This window comes from Panthera tigris, chromosome A2 (genome assembly GCF_018350195.1).
Source record: "Panthera tigris isolate Pti1 chromosome A2, P.tigris_Pti1_mat1.1, whole genome shotgun sequence".
In the NCBI taxonomy this organism is placed as follows: Eukaryota; Metazoa; Chordata; class Mammalia; order Carnivora; family Felidae; genus Panthera; species Panthera tigris.
In genome coordinates, this window is record NC_056661.1 from 4292035 (window position 1) to 4310297 (window position 18263).

General features: G+C 61.3%; 4 protein-coding genes across 11 annotated transcripts in view; 2 read left to right on the forward strand and 2 right to left on the reverse strand.

Moving 5' to 3' along the window:
- Nucleotides 1-934: 934 nt before the first annotated feature.
- Nucleotides 935-6819, reverse strand: NDUFA11 (NADH:ubiquinone oxidoreductase subunit A11). Its single transcript, XM_042977905.1, has 4 exons — nt 6639-6819; nt 2686-2778; nt 2469-2591; nt 935-1116 (listed from the first exon to the last, which is right to left on the reverse strand). The coding sequence occupies exons 1-4, from the start codon at nt 6733-6735 to the stop codon at nt 1004-1006; spliced, it is 426 nt and encodes a 141-aa protein (XP_042833839.1). The 5' UTR covers nt 6736-6819; the 3' UTR covers nt 935-1003.
- A 1044-nt stretch (nt 6820-7863) lies between these two features.
- VMAC (vimentin type intermediate filament associated coiled-coil protein) lies at nt 7864-9857 on the forward strand. Its single transcript, XM_007099431.2, has 2 exons — nt 7864-8072; nt 9298-9857. The coding sequence occupies exons 1-2, from the start codon at nt 7882-7884 to the stop codon at nt 9614-9616; spliced, it is 510 nt and encodes a 169-aa protein (XP_007099493.2). The 5' UTR covers nt 7864-7881; the 3' UTR covers nt 9617-9857.
- A 3097-nt stretch (nt 9858-12954) lies between these two features.
- On the forward strand, nt 12955-14390 carry CAPS (calcyphosine). The gene is made up of 4 exons (XM_007075140.2): nt 12955-13037; nt 13112-13289; nt 13412-13618; nt 13692-14390. The coding sequence occupies exons 1-4, from the start codon at nt 12955-12957 to the stop codon at nt 13791-13793; spliced, it is 570 nt and encodes a 189-aa protein (XP_007075202.2). The 3' UTR covers nt 13794-14390.
- An 826-nt stretch (nt 14391-15216) lies between these two features.
- Nucleotides 15217-18263, reverse strand: part of RANBP3 (RAN binding protein 3) — a 55091-nt gene continuing 52044 nt past the window's right edge. For all 8 annotated transcript variants that reach the window (XM_042977913.1, XM_042977912.1, XM_042977909.1 and 5 more), the window contains 4 exons: nt 17764-17884; nt 16496-16638; nt 15853-16033; nt 15217-15746 (listed from right to left, as the gene is read on the reverse strand). In XM_042977913.1, the coding sequence (XP_042833847.1) occupies nt 15703-15746; nt 15853-16033; nt 16496-16638; nt 17764-17884 (489 nt within the window). In that variant the 3' untranslated portion in view covers nt 15217-15702. The remainder of the gene's footprint in view (nt 15747-15852; nt 16034-16495; nt 16639-17763; nt 17885-18263) is intronic.

Below are 18263 nucleotides of genomic sequence, written 5' to 3' on the forward strand. Positions count from 1 at the left end.
GACGCACCCCTGGGCTGGTGCCTGTGCCCACTCTGGCAGGAGACCCAGGGTGGTTGCGGGGTAATGACAGAACAGCGGTGGCAATGCCAGCAGGGCCTGGGCTCTGCACACGAATTTTAGCTGCCCGACACCTGGCTGAGTGACTACCCCGGGGGCGGACAGAGGAAAGCAAGGGTCCAAGTCTGGCTTCCAACCATGTTGGCACCAGGGTGGGCTGGAAAGAAAGCGGGAGGGATGGGGCCAGATATGGGCGAGGAGGGGGACTCAGGGCCCAGACCCCGCCAGGACCCAATCGCTGCCCGTGCATACCCCTGCTCCCCGGGGTAGGGCCCCGAGAGCCCTAATTTATGGTCCACCTTGACATGTTGGAGCAAGCCTCCCTTTCCAGCTGCCAGGAAGCAGAGCCAGACCCAGGCCTGCGGAGAGCGGGGGGCCAGGGCCGTGCCAGCATTCTGCAGCTGCCTACATCACTGGGCCTGACAGGCGGCGGCGGGCGAGGATCAGGATTCTTTTCTCTCGTTCCTGCCATGCGCTCCTGCTTTGCAGGCTCCTGGTGGCCTGTCACCCACCTGTCACATGGAGACAAAGCTCCTGGGTCAGCCCGTCTGGGGTGCTCCGCTCCAATGCCAAGGAATTTGGAGTCAGGCTGTGCGTGGGCCCTGGGTGTGTCCCCCCCACGGTGCCCAGAGAGGGGATGGCCCGTGACCTGTGTGGGGGGGCACAGGGGGGCCGTGGGGGGTGGTGCCCAGCTCCCACCCCCAGATGCCCTGTGTTTAGGGCCCAGCTGGCGCCGTGGGCCCTGTCAGAACAAACCCAGATGCCGTGTCTCCTGCTCCCTTGCTGGGCTGCTGCTGGGGTGTCGCTGCCGCCCTGCCCTCCCGAGACAGGGCCACATCGCAGACGCCAGGGGAGGGGGGGGCGGGAGACTCACACACACAAGGATGCACAGAATTTATTTCTTGTCGCATTTCAACCTGGCCGGGGACCCGGGAGGCGGCGGGGCTCACACCTTGGGTGCTGCAAACACCTTCCAGCCCTCCAGCTGGCCCATCTTGACCAGCGCGGCGATCGTGCCCATGTACGCGCACGCGGCGGCTCCGATCCCATAGCTGTGAGCTGCCAGAGTTGGGAGGGTCGTGTCAGTCGCGCGTGGGGCTCACCTGCAGCCACCCAGGGGGCCCAAGAGCATGTCCTTCCCTTGAGGCTGAGGGCTCCTTGAGGATTAAGTCGCGTGACCCCTTGACTTTGAAGACGTGCGCGGAAACCCGGAAACGGAGGCAAGAAGGGATCTAGGCTGTCGGGTCCGGGGGTGGGGCACCCGACTGTGGAGGGGACGGCGCTTTGTCGAGTCTCAGCCTGTGCCCCGGCCACAGGGCCCGGGCCCTGTACCTGCTCTGCGGACTGGGAACGGAAGGGGACGGAATGCCCCTGCTTGCCCGAGAGCCGTCGCTGGGGAGGGAGGTCTGCTTGCTGTATGCAGGGGTCACCCCTACGGCAGGCTGGGGGTGCACGTCAAACCCGACCTTACCCAAGGTCTTAAAGCAAAGGCTAGGATGCATGGGCCTTCCTCCACCGTGCCTGCCCTCTGCCTGGCTGGCACGTTCCACCAAGCGCTGGCAGGCTGGTGGGCCAGGGCTATGGGAGGTGGAGAGAGCACTGTCTGCCTCCCGGCCTGGGCAGCTCCACTGTGCCAGGCTGGCGTGGGGCCCCGGCCTGCCTTCCCACTAGGGAGGCACCTCTGCTGGTTCCCAGGTGACCTCGGGCCACCCAAGCCCCCTCTCTGAGCCTCCCTTCCTGCATCTCTAGAAGGGACGGTGAGTGGAAGTCCCCTGGAGGGCTGGGTGTCTGGTCAGTCAGGGCTCTGGGTGCTGGGAGAGGGACAGCAACACAAGGACCCTGCACCCCCTCTATGCTTGTGGGGTGGTGGCAGAGACAGGCAGTGACCTCGTGTTCTCTGACAAGCTGCAGCAGAGGAAGGGGATATGGAAATGAGGGCAGTGGGGGTTCCAGATCATACACAGAGGGGGCTGTGCTGACACCTGGGCGAACAGCACTCCAGGAAGGGGGCAGAGCACATGCAAAGGCCCTGGGGCAGGACCCGGCCTGGCTTGGTGGACCAGCAAGGAGGCTCACGTGGCTCGTAGAGAGCGAGCAAAGGGGAAAGAGGGAGGAGGCGGGGGCAGGGAGGGGACGGGGCGGATTGTGCAGGGCCTTATGGGCCACGCTGAATGTCGCAGGGAGCCACAGGAGGGTGTAAGGGCTCGGTCAGGTACACATGCGGTAGGTGCTGAAGCAGCTGCCCTTACTATTGCTGAACTGGCCGGTGGCGGAGGGTCAAAAGCCCTGGAAGGTTTCCTGGGGCAGCCCCTCTCCTCTGCTGGGGCGAGCACTCCACACAGCTGGCCCCTGGTCCAGGACAGAACGGGGGGTGGTGGTCAGCGGAGGTCAGGGGCGGGGGGCTCACTCACTGCGCGCTCCCAGGGTCAGGCCTCCGGCACAGCCTCCGATGAAGTAGTTGAGGGGGTCGTCGGGCTTCTCTCGGACCTGGGCACTGATGCAGGAGGTGAGGCCAAATATGGCTCCGATGGCGGCTGTCGGGGTGGCAGCGGGGGGGGGCGGGCGCCGAGTCAGGGCCCAGGGGCCAGTGCCAGGAGGGCCCCCAAGGAGAAGCCAAGGCTCGCTTACCTGCAGTAAATGTGTATCGCCCTGTCCTCGCCACTCCCTCCAGGAAGGAATCTGGCGGCTGTAGCGTGACACTGTAGGCGGAGAAGATCAGGCCTGCGGGACCAGAGTGCGTGAGGTGTGTGGCACCGGGGCCTGGGCACCGAGGCGAGGCGAGGCGCGGCCCTGGCTGGGGGCAGTCCCCCCTGCTATCAGAGAAACCCTCTGTCCCCACAGCACCCTCAAGGAGGCTCCTAGCAACCCCCGAACCAACCCCCCTGCCCAGGAAGGGACTGTTCTGGGGCTCACCCGGGGCCCCACAGCTGCTGAGCAGCCAAAGTGGGATTCCAGCCCTGTCTGCTGTTCCAGAACCTGGGCTCTCAGCCCCACCTCTGCACCCCAGGCCCCCCTCCGCAAGGCCTGACCCCTCACCCTCCATGGCGCACCGGCCCAGCGTGCAATGGACAGGAGCACAGGCCTGGGGCCTAAGTGGGCTGGGCCGCTCCCTGGCCTCCAGGGTCAGCACAGACACCACACCTGCACCCCACAGGCCCTGCTCCCCACTCCTGTCCAAGGCTGCACTCTCCCGTGGGGCCCTGGGCTCCTCAGCCTAATCCTCCTTGGCAGAGACCTGGCTCCTGGGCCTGTCCCTCATCACCCTGGGGCCCCCTCCCTGCTAGCGGCTTGGGCTTAGGGCCATCCCTCACACCTGGCTGGCTCGGCAGCCGCTCACGCCCACCCGGCCTCACCACCCGGTCAGCTTTTCCATCTCTGCTGTCGCCCCGGCCTCCCTGCCCGACACTGGCTTTTACGCATGAGGGGCCCGCCGGGGGCCGGGCCTGGAGCTGAGCGGTGGGTGGGTGGTGAGGACAGAGGCCCCGTCCGTGGGCATCCTGAGCAAACACTGGCCTGGGCTGGTGTGCGGGTCTGGGGCGAGGCCAAGGCAAGCCCTTGGGCAGCTGCCCTCACCAGATCCTCCTCGGTGGGAGGCAGACCAAGCCCACCTGGCTGGCTCTGAGTCACCAGAAACAGCCCAACGCGGGGCTCCCCGACTTCCAGCTGACCCTGCTCAGGGCAGACAACACACCCCTCCTCTCCCTATAGACCCCCAGCCTGGCCTAGTTGCCATAGGGACCTCCAGGGCCAGCCCAGCCTATCCCATCCCAGCAAAACTGAACTGTTGTTTGCCAGCTCACGTTCCAGGCCGCACACAGACAGTGCCCCCGTCACCCCGGAGCCCTCAGAAGTCCTAGAACTGGGAGTGCGTGACCCAGTTGTCCCCGATTATCCCAGGGTCAAAGACTGCCCCGCCCCAACTCTCTGCTAGCAACCATCCAACATGGCGGGTGACCTGCCACAGCCCCCCCTCCCCAGGTCCTGTGATCCCCAGCACACGAGGGTCTGTAATGACTCAGACCTTTCCACGGCCCCCCATCACCCCATTGAAGGCCCCCTTCCTGACCCAGCAGTGACCTCCAGACACAATGCACACACTCATTCATTCACTGTGCACCCATATTCATTCATTCATTCGTTCACTCATTCATTCATTTGGTTCCTCTGTACCTTCATTCACTCATACATTCATTCACTGTTACTGTGAACCCTAATCCATCCATCCCCCAACCCAAAGAGTTACTGAACGCCTAGGGGCGTCTGGGTGGCTCAGTGGGTTAAGCATCCGACTTCGGCTCAGGTCATGATCTCACGGTTCGTGCGTTCGAGTCCCGCGTCAGGCTCTGTGCTGACAGCTCAGGGCCTGGAGCCTGTTTCGGATTCTGTGTCTCCCTCTCTCTCTGCCCCTCGCCCGCTCATGTTCTGTTGCTCTCTCAAAAAAAAAATATAAACATTAAAAAAAAAGAAGAGTTACTGGGTGCCTTCATTCATTCATTCACTCCCCAGGGGCTCACCATCTCAGGAAAGCCAGATGGGACACAAGAGTGTTCTCTCAGTGAGGGCTGAGGGGAGGCAGGGAATGAGGGAGGGTGAGGTAAGGAAGGATCCAGAAGCCAAGTCCCGTATGTTGCATGCAGTTGGCCAGTGCGAACACGCGGGCGGGCACAGTGAGCAACACACACACACATACACACACACACACACACACACACACACTGCCTGATCTGGCGCCCCTGTCAAAGGTTTCCACCCACCCTCCCTAAAAGACCCTCCAGCAACCCCCCTCCCCCAGAGGCTCCTGGCTCACTCAGCACCCCACTCCTGGAAAGTGCTCAGTCTCCCCCAAAAGCCTCCTGAGACTCCAGTCCACCCCCAAGGACCGCACATTTGTGATCAAACACATGCACTCCCATTCACAAACACCAACGTTGGTATCTTTCTCAGGTTCGAAATCCCCCAAATCTTCGCCCTGAAGGCCCCACATGCCCCTCAGGCGACCCCTCCTGCTTTAACTTTCCTTTAGACACAACCATGAGCCTCCACCAAGTTCGGCCAGGCCTCCCGCAATGTCAGCATCGCCCCTTAAGAATGTGCCCAAAAATGGGGCGCCTGGGTGGCGCAGTCGGTTAAGCGGCCGACTTCAGCCAGGTCACGATCTCGCGGTCTGTGAGTTCGAGCCCCGTGTCAGGCTCTGGGCTGATGGCTCGGAGCCTGGAGCCTGGAGCCTGTTTCCGATTCTGTGTCTCCCTCTCTCTCTGCCCCTCCCCCGTTCATGCTCTGTCTCTCTCTGTCCCAAAAAAAAAAAAAAAAAAAAAAACGTTGAAAAAACAATGTGCCCAAATAAAAAAAAAAAAAAAGAATGTGCCCCAACAACTTCCCCCTACAGTGATCCAACCCCACACTGCCCACCCCTCTCTCAAGGCCCCCCAGAGATCCCGCCATGCACCTCCACCGTCCCAACGACTCACCACTCGAACAGACTCCACATAACCCATCCGCAGGGACTCTCCCTCGACCCTCTCTCTTCAGACCCCTCCACAAGCACCCTGCATGCACAGTCCTTGCCTCAGCCACCCTCAGGACCAGATCAGCAGACCTGGATTTGCACACCGGCTCCAAAAGACCAAAGGGAAGCTAATACACCTCTCCGACCTTCAGTGTCCATCTCTGAGAAATGGGCACGATAACCGCTGATCTCACTAAACACGCAGAAAATGGTGGCCTGGGGGAGACTCAACTTCTGCCAGGCCTCGTTTCAGGAGCTGGAGACATGGAGGTGGCCCAAACCTCCTATCTACTACTTCTCAGAGAGACTGAGCATCAAAAGGGACACTGGAAGGGGCGAGTCGCTGGGGTCTCCCCTGCAAGGGAGTGCTAGGGCTGTGAATCCCCTTATGCCCTCCCAAGGCTACCCTTATAGTACCCCTGACCCGCCGCATCTATGATCTCGGCACCCCTACGACCCCTCTGGTGGTCCCAATTAAAGCTTCAGATATCCCTAAACATCCCACTCTCCTGGACCCTAAGAAATCCTCATCCCCCTCCAGGATAATGACCCACGATCCCCCCCCCCCCATAACCTCAACTTAACCCTGTTAAGTCTCATGAATCCCCAGCTCCTTTGATCCCGATAACGGCCCTCTCCCACTCAACGACTTCCCCGGAGCCTGGTGACAGCTTCAACAATAACCCCTAAATCCCAGCACACGGGAACAGCTTCTGACGACCCCAGAGCCTGTCACAGGTACCACTTCCCAGTGCCCTCCAACCCTGCAGGACCCCCTTCACACAAGAGTCCCTCATGGCCTCCCCAGACATTCCCACGACCCCCACGTGTCACCCCGTGAGATACCCAGCTCCAGACCCCCTAGGACTTCCTGCGCCCTCTGAATTAGTCTGACACGCCTACAAAATCTATCTCATACAAGAGCTCCCCAGCGTCCCAGGGCCACCGCAGGCACCCCGGTGACAACCATGCGCCATCTGCGAGATCCCCAGCCCCCCAAGACGCCCTCGGACAGCCGCCAGCGACTCCATGACCTCCTTGCACCCTCTGCCTTCGGGGCCCGGGCGGCGCTCACCAGCGGCACCACTCAGTGTGGTACTGGCGTAGGTCTTGCGGTGGCACTCGGTGCCATCGGGAATGTCCCGGTATTGCTGAAGAAGCGTCTGCACCATGACCGCGCACCCCTGGCCCCACACCGCACACCCGACCGCCTCCCCGCACCCAAGGGCAGCCGCCGCCGTTCGTTCTCGCGAGACTTCCTGGGCGGCGCGCGCAACCTCTCGGGCGCAGGGGCCGACAACAAGCGTGCAACTTTATTGAGCACCAAGAACACAGACACGGGTGGCGCTCAAGCGCCGAGTCGAGACTGGCGTAAAGGAGGCGCTCGTGCACCCCCAGCCGATTTCTGGAGGGAGAAACTGAAGTCAGCCAGAATCAGTGAAGGCAGATCTCGCTAGCCCCAACTCAGAAGGGCCTAGGTTAGGAAGGGTTTGACCCGGAGTGGGGGCCTAATCTGGGGGTGGGACTATGACGGGTATTTGGGCGCGGGGCGGAACTCCATTTGATAGGAGCAAGATGTAACTATGGGGCGGGGCACAGCGGAAATGCGGCCACTCCCAGCGCCAGAATCCGCAAGGGGGCGTGATCACGCCCTGGGCCGGTCTCCAAGCAGAGTCCGAACCGCGTGCGACTGTTTGGGGGCGTGGCCAGACTCGCGGGCGGCGGAAGATGCCGATCCCGGGGCTAGGATTTTAGCGGGACGGCACCTGTGCCCTGCCTGCGGCTGCCTCGTCCAAGCCCCGGGCCGGAGGAGGTAAGCGCTAGACTTGGGGGGCGTGGCCGGGGCGGAAAACACTGCCTGAAGGGCACTTGGCCAATCCGGAGCTGTACGATTGCCTAAGGGGCGTGGCCGTGGCCCTTTGGGTAGCTCCCAGAGACTCGCAGCCCGGGGCGTGGTCAGGCTTTCTGGACCGCAGGACCCGGACCAATCGTAGTGTTGGCTTCTCAGTGGGGCGGGGCCTGTCTCGAAGGAGTGGCCAATCCCGTTGCGGAAGCCTGAACTGGGCGGGCCGCAGGAGAACCAGGCCCGCCTGGGGGCGTGGTTTGTCAGGACGTTGGCCAATCTTAGAGTCAGGTCGGGCTCAGGGGCGGAGTTTCGAGGTGCCCAAACCATTGAGGGCGTTTGGGTTTGAGGAGGGCGCGACCCATCGGGCCGAGGCCAATCGCTCGGTCCGGAGAGAGCCTCTGGGGGCGTGGCCCATGGGGCTGGGGGCGGGGCCTGGGCCCGGTTCCGGGCCGTCCGGGACGGCGCCGGGGCCATGTCGGCGCCGCAGCCGCTGCAGATCCGCGAGGCGAACGCACACCTGGCGGCTGTGCACCGGCGCGCGGCGGAGCTGGAGGCGCGGCTGGACGCGGCGGAGCGCACAGTGAGCGCCCAGGCCGAGCGCCTGGCCCGCCACGACCAGCAGCTGCGCGCTGCGCTGGAGGAGCTGGGCCGCGCCAAGGACTGGTGAGGCCCGGGGCCGGCCAGGTGGACTTCTTGAAGGACGTGGGCGGAGGTAGAGCCGAGGCTGGAAAGGGAGGAGAGGCGCGGGAACCGTGTACATTCACGTGTAGGCTGGACTTCCGGTGCAATTGAAAAAACAAACACCAAAAACCTCGAACTAGTCACCGGCATGCAAAGTTGAGGGGTGTCACACAAGTGTGGATTTCTAACTTAAAACAGAGCCCGTTTTTCCACAAGGCAAAATCGGCTCTTTTCCAGGGGTGCGGGGATCACCGACCTCCCCTTAGGTATTGGGAGCCATGACAGGTTTTGGAGCAGAGGAGGATGGGAGCACACCAGCAGTTCTGAAGAGCCCCTCTAGTTTTGAAGAGGCACTGAGGATGGAAAGGGATGAGACAAGCGCCCAGCGGGGGAGGGAGGTCTGGAGCCCAAGTGGGAAAGGGTTCGGACCTGGTTGGATCGATTCATTCATCTTTACCGAGCACCTATGTGCCAGGCAGGTTCGGCGCACCAGAGCCCCTAAGTGAGACCTACATAGCATAGCCCTCAAGCATACTAAGCAGTTACAAAATGGGGTGGTTGGGGTTGTGATGGAAGGGCACATAGGGTTCTGAGGGGGCCCAGATGGAAGGCTTCCTGGAGGAGGGGCCATCTAAGCTAAACAAATAGGAAAAGATGTAGGGGAAAAGGGACCTGCAGGGGAGCAACGAGGGTAGTGTTAGTCTGCTCTGGTTGCCATTACAGAACAGCAGAGACTGGGGGGCTTTAAACAACTGATTCCTCTCCCCCCCCCCCCCCCCAGTTCTGGGGGCTGGAAAGTCCAACTGATACGTTCGGTTCCTGGTGACAGATTGTCTTCCTGGCTTGCAGATTGCTGTCTTCGCTGTGTGCTCACACGGCAGAGAGCAAGCAAGCTCTCTGGTGTCTCTTCTTACAAGGGCACTAATTCTACGAGGGCCCCACCCTCACAATCTCATCTTATTTTACTTACGTCCCAAAGGCTCCATCTCCAAATACATCACATTGGGGATGGGTGGGGAGGGATTCAGCCCAAGAGTTTTGAGGGGACGCAGACATCCAGTCCATGCCAAGGGGGGCCTTGAAGCAGTGGCGAGGAGCAGGGCCTTTATCCTGATGGTGATGGGGAGCCCCCCACGAGGTCGGGAGCAGGGAGAAGAATCTCTGGTCCCCTTGGTACCACAACTGCCCTGTCTTGCCTTCCTGCCAGTGAGATTGCCGCTCTCCAGGAGCAGCTGCTGACCTCCGAGGCCACGGTCCACAGCCTGCAGGCCGCCCTGCGCCAGAGGAATGAGCTCATCGGGCAGCTGCAGCCCCGGGCTGAGCTGCTGCAGGACATCTGCCGTTGGCGGCCACCCGTGGCCGGGCTGCTGGCCGCCCTGGCCGAAGCCGAGCGCCTAGGGCCCTTGCCAACTGGAGACCCCAGCCACCCACCCCCCAGTGGGCCCGGTCCAGGCCTTGCCAACAGCACTGGGGACGAGGAAGACAGGAACCACCTGCAGCCTGCGGTGTTTGGGACCACCGTGTGAGCCCTAGAGCACAGATCCCACAACGGAGACGGACTTCCACTGCTGTGGGTGTCCTCAGGGGTCACCTGTGTCCGAGAGGGGGCCCCGTGGCACAGCCATAATCCTTTCCAAGCACCAAAACCTGCTAAAAAGTCGTAGGTTTCAAGCAGGCAGCCCGTGGGCCAAAGGCAGATGTGTAGCCCAGAGAGTTTTTTGGTTTTGTTCTGCTCTTGTCGTTTCTTAAAGATTTTAAATAATCTCTTTGTGGGGCTTGAACTTCCAACTCCGAGATCAAGGGGCCCATGCTCTACCCACTGAGCCAGTCAAGTGTCCCTTGTTTTTGTTTTTAAACAAAACTTTAAGTCAGTCAACTTACTGAAAATTTGGCAATGTTTACACAAAAATCTGGATTTCTGGCTTCAGTCTTGGTCACGCCTGCTTGGATCTGAGCCCGGGATACCCTCTTCAGCCAAAGTGTGAGGTCCGATTGGCTCTCTTGCCTCTCTTAGGGCCAGATGTGCGGCCCCTGAAGCATCTGACATCTCTGTCGCTTGTGGCGGCAGATGATCGAGTTTTGCTCCACCTTTTCCCCCTGCCCTGATTCCCGTTCCTTCCGAAGCACCTCTCGTCCCAGGCTAAAGCTTTTTCTTTCTTATCCTTCATCCCACTCCAGAATTGGGAACCTCAAGACTTGTTCCGTTTTGCCCTGGTTGTAGGAAGACAAATTTTTAATGCTAGATTTTTCTCTCCCCCTAACTCTGTCCTTCTGTCAACCTTTAGCCCAGAAGGCAGAGCGTGCGTGTGAGACATTGTGAGATGTTGGCAGCTAGGCTGTGCTGCCCCGGAAAACTCAGGCATCCCTCAACCTTTTCTTGATACAGTCCTTCCTGAGGGACTTCCCACTGGCTCTTCCCTCTGCCTAGAACATTCTTCCCCCAGATGTCACAAGGACCAGTTCCTTGTCCCTCAGATCTTTGCTCAGAAGTCACCTCCTCAGAGGGGTCTTCCCTGATTGCCTTATCCGAAGTGATTCCCATCATTCTGTTATCTCTATGGAACTTCTTGTCACCAGAGTGTCAGCTACTCGAGGGCAGGGTTCCTGTTATCACCAGGAGGAGGTTCCTGGGACCTCCGTAGGAACAGGATGGGTTTGTGGGCCCTGAAGGGAGTTAGCGAACCCCAGCACATCTGATGAGCCCCCTGGCCAGTTTAGGTTTTGTAGCAAGCAGCTGGCTCCTTTTTATATTTTCTAGAGAATCTTTTTTTTTTTTTTTTTTAAATCTCATTTCCCTGCTGCCCTTTCTTGGCCAGAGACATCCAGGGTGCCTGTTTTTGTTTTTAAATCAAACCAGGGAATCCTGTGCCTTTCTCTGCCCAGCCGAATGAAGCGCCCAGCCCGGTACCACGGTAGCCATTTGCCCGCCTCCTTACTCAGGGAATTTCACACCAAGAACTGCCAGGGGGCAGGGCCTGTTTTGGCCTGGAAAGGTCGGTGTCCCTCCCCAGCCCCCAGGATGGTGCTGCCTGCCCGCCTGGTGTCTCACAGTGACCCCTCAGTGTAGGAACAATGGCCCCATTTTCTAAGGATGACTAAGGGGGGGCTGCTCGTATGAGGGAAAGGCAGGCCGAGGCCTGTCTGAGCTCAAGAATAAACTGAATGATTTCTTGGCCTTGGTCCTTCCTCCTTCCTCCTTCCTGGGTGGGGACTGGAGGGGTGGCCCGGGTGCCGTTCCAGGGTCAGGGTGGGGTCCTGCCTGGCGGGGAGACACAGGTTACAGCCACGGGGGCTGGTGTCTAATCTTTGCGGCACAGGCTCGCCCCATTTTACAGGTGTGGAAAGTGAGGCTCAGTGTGGGCCTCGGGGTCGGGAGGACCTGGAACACTTCCACGTCCCGGGGGGTTATTGTTGAGATTCTGATTCTCTTCAAGATGAGGCGGTGCCAAAACAGAGTCACAATGGCTGTGGTTCATATTTGACATTTTTCTATGGGAAAAAAATGTGATTTTTGTAACCCGCGTGGAAAACACAACGCAGCAGTTCTCTGCCTACTCGAACAATTACGGGCCGCGGGAGGGCACCAGAATTTTTGCTGTAGTTTCACATACAATTGACAGCGTTGCATCAGCTGTGGCCCAAACCGTGGTGCTGGGCCGCGTGCTCTCTGTGGATTGGTTTCTGATGCCACCGTTGTTCTGTGTCTGAGTCCAGGCTTCGAAAAGCCTCTGATGACCTCTCTGGGTGTCTGCAGCTGATGGGTCCCCAAACGGGGCCCACGTTTTAGGTCCTGGGAAATCCAAAGTCATTTTCGGTCCCATCTGTGGGTTTGAAATGCTCTCAGTTGGCAAAGGTGTCCAAAGTCTCGATCGAAGGCCTTCCGCGACCTTGGTGGCCTTGGTTCTTCTCGGGCATCGGGGGGGGGGGGGGGGGCAGAGGCACTTTGTCGCTTGGTGCCGTAGTCCCCTGGCTCCCCCAGCTTATTATGAGCAAGACCACCGGGTGATGTTTGAGCACTGAAAACCGACCACCAAAAGACCCACATCGACAAAAACACCACAACTGGCCTCTAAAAAACTACCAGGAACTTCTGTCTGACAATGTTGAAACATCGTAAGGCTGCTGTATCCTGGCTCAGGCACATTGATCTGAAAACGTGGACGTGGGCCTGGGCCACCTCAAACCCCTTTGAACCTGGATCCCTCAGCAGCCTTGGCTGCTGCTGCCTTGTGAAAAGGGGCAGGGGGCCGGTAAAGCCCAGAGAGGGCAGGGAACCTGTTCCAGGTCACACAGGGATTGGGTCTTGAGCCTCCTCGGCCATGACCTTGCCCCTCTCCATCCAGGACCCTGGTCCTTGTAGGGCTGTGGCCCACCCCTCCTTCTTATAGCCAGGAATAGGGACCTTTCTCTTATAGCCAGGAAGGGTGACCCCCGACCCCCCACCTGGGTCTGGCTTTATCCCAGACCTGGGCACTGCAAGGCTGGGAGTGAGCAGAACAGAGGCTGGGCAGTGGTGCCCGCGAGAGCACTGCCCTGTCTCTCTTGGCCCGGCCACTCCGCTCCACAGGGTGTGCCTAGGGCTACGAGGCACCGGCACAGTGAGAGTTACAGCCGGGGCCCCTCCCAGTCTCCTGAGCCACCATCCCTTAGCAACAGTCCTGCTGGGCAGGACGCGTTGCCAGCGCTGGGCAAAGTGGGCAGGAGCCAGAGGAGTGGCTGTCTGGCTTCCAGAACAGACGCAGGGCAGGTGAGCAGGTAGTGGGCCAGGGCAGGCTTGCGGCACCTGACCACAGCCTGGCCGGCAGAGTGGGAGCCCTTCCTCCAGCTCTCTCCAATCCAGCTACCCAGACAGCCCTGACCCAGCATGGATGCTGTGGACGCCACTGTGGAGAAGCTCCGGGCACAGTGTCTGTCCCGAGGGGCCTTGGGCATCCAGGGCCTGGCTAGGTGAGCTGTCCCCTGAACCTTCTCGACCCCCAGCTCCAGAGACTACCTTCTAACTCCGTCCCCCCGCCCCTCAGGTTTTTCCGCCGCCTGGATCGGGACGAGAGCCGATCCCTGGACTCGGGGGAACTCCAGCGGGGCCTGGCTGAGCTGGGGCTGGTGCTGGACGCAGCTGAGGCGGAGGGTGTGTGCAGGCGCTGGGACCGTGACGGCAGTGGGACGCTGGACCTGGAGGAGTTCCTGAGGGCACTGCGGGTGAGGCCCTGGGCCCCGCGGTCCGGAGGGTGGGCCTGCCCGGGACAGTGCGGACACCGGATGTCCGAGAGCCCTGGTGGGTGGGTGGAGGGGCCCCCCAGTTACTGCCTTCTCCTCCCCAGCCCCCCATGTCCCAGGCCCGGGAGGCGGTCATCGCAGCTGCGTTTGCCAAGCTGGACCGCAGTGGGGACGGCGTGGTGACCGTGGACGACCTCCGGGGGGTCTACAGTGGCCGCACCCACCCCAAGGTGCGAAATGGGGAGTGGACCGAGGAGGAGGTCCTCCGCCGCTTCCTGGACAACTTCGACTCCTCTGAGAAGGATGGGCAGGTGGGTGCCCCCGGATCCCCCTGCCCCCTCCACCCCGGTGTGTGGTCTCCACTTACAGCCCGTCTGCCCCCAGGTCACTCTGGCTGAATTCCAGGACTACTACAGCGGCGTGAGCGCCTCCGTGGACACAGATGAGGAGTTTGTGGCCATGATGACCAGCGCCTGGCAGCTGTGAGCAGTACACACTTACCCAGCCAGCACCATCGTAGTGTAGGACCCCCACCCTGGCCCCCGGGCCCTGGCCCCTCTCACCTGGGCTTCTAGCTGCACAGCGCCCAGGGTGGGGGGGCTACAGAGGAATGTGGAAGATTGAGGCTGTGGGACCGGCCGGACCGGGTCTCAGAGGACCCAGCTTGGCCATCAGGTGGAAGGAGGACAAAGGTTCCAAGGTTGGGTCACTGGCTCAGAATCCCTGTCCCTGCTGTGCTGACCTCAGGCCTCACAAAGCCACTGCAGATGCCCCCCACCCTGCTTCCTCCCGTCTCTGCTCAGTGAATCCTCGGCCCTGCCAGCAACGCCCTGCCCCTACGCGTGCCCCCCCACCCTGCCCCCACCCAGGGAAGCCAGACTGCCGGGGACAAAGCAAAGCTCAGCACGGAGGCGGCCAGTCTTGGAAGGCAGCCAAGTGTGGTGACCTGCCCGGACGTGCAGTGGGGCGCAGGGGCCCCAGGCTGGCCCGGGAGCCGGAGGCTGTTCTTGGCCAGGCTGTCTGGCTTCCTGAGGCCCCTGGGGCATGCAGGAGGCCAGGTTTTTAGTTAAAAGTTTTAATGTAGTTCCCAAATACATTTCATATGACAATCTTACATAAATGTTCCAAAACACATGGGCATTATCTGGTTTTACTTGTCACTAGTTGGCTAAGGCTTAAAGCAGAGAAGTGTGACCGGATCTGCTGGGAGGGCCTTTGGTGTCTTCCCATGGCTCAGGCTCAGGCTGCACACGACCGACCCGAGGTGTGGGTGGTGTAGCTGCACAGATGAGGCCTTCTCACCCTCTGAGGGCAGGGCTGGGCAGTTTCCTCTGAAATCCCTTGGGGCCCTGTGCACAGGACCATCTTCACAGGCCTTCCCAGGTGCATGATGCCCGGCTGGCTCTTGGCCACGCTCCAGGGTGGGGGGTGGGCATAGCGCCTGCTCCCGTGGGGGATGGCCAGTTGCCGGGAACCAGTCCCCTGCCCCCTCCTCGAAGGCCCTGCCAAGGTCCCCCTCTGCCTCTCACAGAGGACCCCAGCCCTGGATGGTCTTGGGGGCGGTGAGGTCCAGGGCTGGGCAAGGAATGGCCAGCGGCAGGAAGCAGTTCTGCGCCTGGGTGCCAGATGGTGGGTGACCGACGTGATGGGGACAGGCAGGAAGGTGCATGGGGACCCTCCCAGGGTCCAGCGACCCTTTTCTAGGTAAGCTCTCTCCAGGTCTGGGGCCCAACCCCTCAACACGTCAGCACTGGGCCTGAAGCACCCCTGGGTAGGGAACAAGCGGGGGCCTGACCCCCACCCCAGCACAGAGGCCAGGAGCACAGGGAGGAGGAGGATGTGGCCCAGGATGGAGCTGCGCCCAATCGATGCACAGGAGAGTCTTAACCTAAGAAACCAAACACAAAGCTTCGGGGAAAAAAAGATCTAAAAACATAAGCCCCACATCAGAAGGTGGGAAACTGGAGACAAAGATGGTGGTTAACAAAGCGTCCAGCAGGCCCAGTGTTTATACTCGTGTGGACAGACCCGCCTGGGTGGGCGGCGGCGACAGAGGCCGGGGACACGAGGAGGGAGGGGTGAAGAAACAAGGTGTCCCAGTCCCAGTGAGAAGCCGTGACAAGTCTTAATGTGCCATTTCGATTCAAAGGAGGGGAGGGAAGAAATGTTCTTTTTCGTTTTGCTCATCAATATGATGAGGTCTCGTGTCCCAAACCACATTCAGGCAGTTCCCGAGTCTGCTTCTGAACGGGACATGCGGATCCGAACTGTGGCCAACCCAGCGGGGAGTGTGGTTCCCGAGCCCCACGCCTCAACACTGCCGGTGGGGCGGGGCGGGGCGGGCGGGCGGACAGACGGACAAAGCAGCAGGCTCGCGGGCAGCCGGCTCCCGGCGCTATGTGCTCCCGGCCGTCTGCCCGTCCCCTTCATCGCCAGCACCTGTCGGGAAGCAGCGGCCTCACCGTCAGGTCCCCACCCTGGATGGAGCCCCATTCCCCTTGGCCAGGCCCCCCCACAGCCTCCAGGGCGGGGACCGCCAGCTCACCGCCTCCGGTGGCCCCTGATGGAGCCAGGACGTCCTCGTCACTGTCGTCCTCGTTGGATGGGGCTGCCCCGGGTTCGGGGGCAGGCATCTTGGCTTCCTGCTCCTGCTCCACGCGGCTGCGCAGGGCCAGGATGCGGTGGTGCAGGGCTGCATACAGCTGGCCCGTGTCCTTGGAACTGGCCTGGGAGAGGCGGAGGGAAGCGGTGGGTTGTAAGGCCTCTGGGTTGGGCTGGCTGCCACCACATCCCCAGGCTGTGTCCGGGGAGGACAAACTCAGGGACAGCGGACGGAAGCCCCTGCTGCCCCGGGGCCCGTCCTCCCCAGGGGCTCGCATCGCTTGCGGCTGCACGGCGCTGGTGCTCATGCTGCGGGGCTGCTCTGGTCGTTCTTCCACCCATCTGTCCCGACCCGCTCCTTCTGGACACTGGCTGGCCTGCAGGCCACCCTATCGGCCCCCTGGGCCACAGGGCGCCCCACAGAGGGGCGGCGCTTAGTGCGGCCCTGCGGTGCGCCGACTGGGAGTGCCCGGGAGCCTCCCTTCTGTGGGGGCGCAGGAGGGCACGGCCCTCGTCCAGGGCGCCGTCTGGCAGCTCCTCTCCCCAAGAGGTCAGCAGCACCCCACCCCGTCCCCAGGGCTACTCACTGAGATCAGGAAAACCTTCACGCCCTGGTCCTCGGTGTCCATGGCTGTGATGCGTATGCTCTTTTCGCTGGCCTTGTCAATCTGCATCTGGGCCCACAGCTTGGTGTTGAGGATCAGCCGCAGGCTGCCCTGGGTCCGCATCACTGCAACCAGCAAGGCCACTCAGCCCCGGCCCCTGACCCCCACCCCACAGCCGGCGAGGAGAGCAGACACAACCCGGAACGAAAACATCCCAGGGGTGAAACCCCACAATCCCCTCGAGGCCCGCTGAGCCGTAGCCCCCCACGCGCCAGGCCAGCCCTGGACTCCCTAGCTCCCCCATGGCCACAGGTGGGCTAAAAGGCCGCCATATCCACCGCGTGGAGGGTTCCGTCGGCCCTCCCGCCAGGCGCCAGGACGATGGCTCCCTTGGGGAAGGGGGGGATTAGGGGGAGGTGGGGCCCAATAGGGACAACCGCGGGCTGGGCACGGGCGCTTTTTTAGGGGACCCCTGACCGGCCCCATTCTCAGGGCAGCCCCAGCCCCGACCCTGTGGCCTTCTGAGAAAAAAGACCGAGGCCAACTGCGGCTCAGAGCTTCCACCAGGAGGGAGACAAAGACAGAGGGTGACACATGGTGAAGAAAAAAGAGGCTACAGACCTTCCTTCTCTGGAAGAACCACCCCATTCTACCTGCAGCAGGCCCAAGGCCGCTGTCCGCCTGCCGGCTCTACCAGAGCCCACCCTCCCCGCATGTGCCCTGACCCTGCGGACATGGCGACGGCTCGTCTTCCTGTCAGCCCACCCCTCCCCACCAGACGGAGCAGCTCGGGCCAGCTCAGGGAGGCTGCAGGGTGGGGTCCTGGGCTCCTAGTGACCAGACTCCTGCAAGTCCACTCCCCGAGCCCTCTGCGCCCAATGGGCCCACCTCCGAGGCCAGGTGGAGCGCTTGGGACGGGCTGGGGGAAGGAAGGTCTGTGATGAGGATCAACAGCCGTATGGGGTGACTGAAGTTACCGTTTGATTTCCTTTTCCTTTTTGCCCCATAAAGCAACCGGCACTTTTACTATTAAAAACAAGTTCGAAAGTTGCTACGTACTCTTGTCTACTTTCACACCCACAAAGAGGAGAGTCGCGGGAGAGCTGGCTGCGAGAGCCTTGGGATCAGGCCTGGGCCTGCAGGCCACGGGGTGTGGGTGCCAGGGGCTCTCCCGTGGGGATCCGCCCTGGGATCTTGCCCTTCTGGGCGTGGGGACCACTGCACCACCCCAGGCCCCCTCCACGGCTCACCTAGTCGGGACTGTAGTGTCCCATCGTCAGTTGACGCCATGTCGTTGAGTCTGAGCAGCCCCCGGCCTCTTTCCACCCACGACTGTGAGGCCTTGTCAAAGACAAACAGCTTACACTGGATCTGGAACACAGGGCAGCCCTCTGGGTGAGCAGGGCCCCGGCGGGGGTGGACAGCGGTGTGGACAAACTCCCCAGAGCCTCCAATCTACCGAGTGAACTAGCAGGCAGAGGTCAGCAAACTATGGCCTGGGGGCGGGGGAGCGGGTCACGTAGCCCTTGGCCAGTTTTTCTTTTTTTTCCTGTTCTCCAGCGAAGATGAAGTCTACATTTTCAGAGAAACATTAAAAAAAATCACTAAGGTCGGGGCACCTGGGTGGCTCAGTCGGTTAAGCGTCCGACTCTTGATTCTGTCAGCTCAGGATGTCACGGTTTGTGAGATGGGAGCCCCATGTTGGGCTCTGTGCTGACAGCGTGGAACCCGCCTGGGATTCTCTCTCTGC

Excerpts from the sequence above, each read along its gene's own strand:
- CAPS (XM_007075140.2), top strand. The coding sequence starts at position 12,955 with ATGGATGCTGTGGACGCCACTGTGGAGAAGCTCCGGGCACAGTGTCTG. Across the intron at positions 13,290-13,411 it reads AGTTCCTGAGGGCACTGCGG|CCCCCCATGTCCCAGGCCCG; the intron begins GTGAGGCCCTGG and ends TCTCCTCCCCAG. Across the intron at positions 13,619-13,691 it reads CCTCTGAGAAGGATGGGCAG|GTCACTCTGGCTGAATTCCA; the intron begins GTGGGTGCCCCC and ends GTCTGCCCCCAG.
- VMAC (XM_007099431.2), top strand. The coding sequence starts at position 7,882 with ATGTCGGCGCCGCAGCCGCTGCAGATCCGCGAGGCGAACGCACACCTG. Across the intron at positions 8,073-9,297 it reads CTGGGCCGCGCCAAGGACTG|TGAGATTGCCGCTCTCCAGG; the intron begins GTGAGGCCCGGG and ends CCTTCCTGCCAG.
- NDUFA11 (XM_042977905.1), bottom strand. The coding sequence starts at position 6,735 with ATGGTGCAGACGCTTCTTCAGCAATACCGGGACATTCCCGATGGCACC. Across the intron at positions 2,592-2,685 it reads GCGATACACATTTACTGCAG|CCGCCATCGGAGCCATATTT; the intron begins GTAAGCGAGCCT and ends CCACCCCGACAG. Across the intron at positions 1,117-2,468 it reads CCTGACCCTGGGAGCGCGCA|CTCACAGCTATGGGATCGGA; the intron begins GTGAGTGAGCCC and ends CAACTCTGGCAG.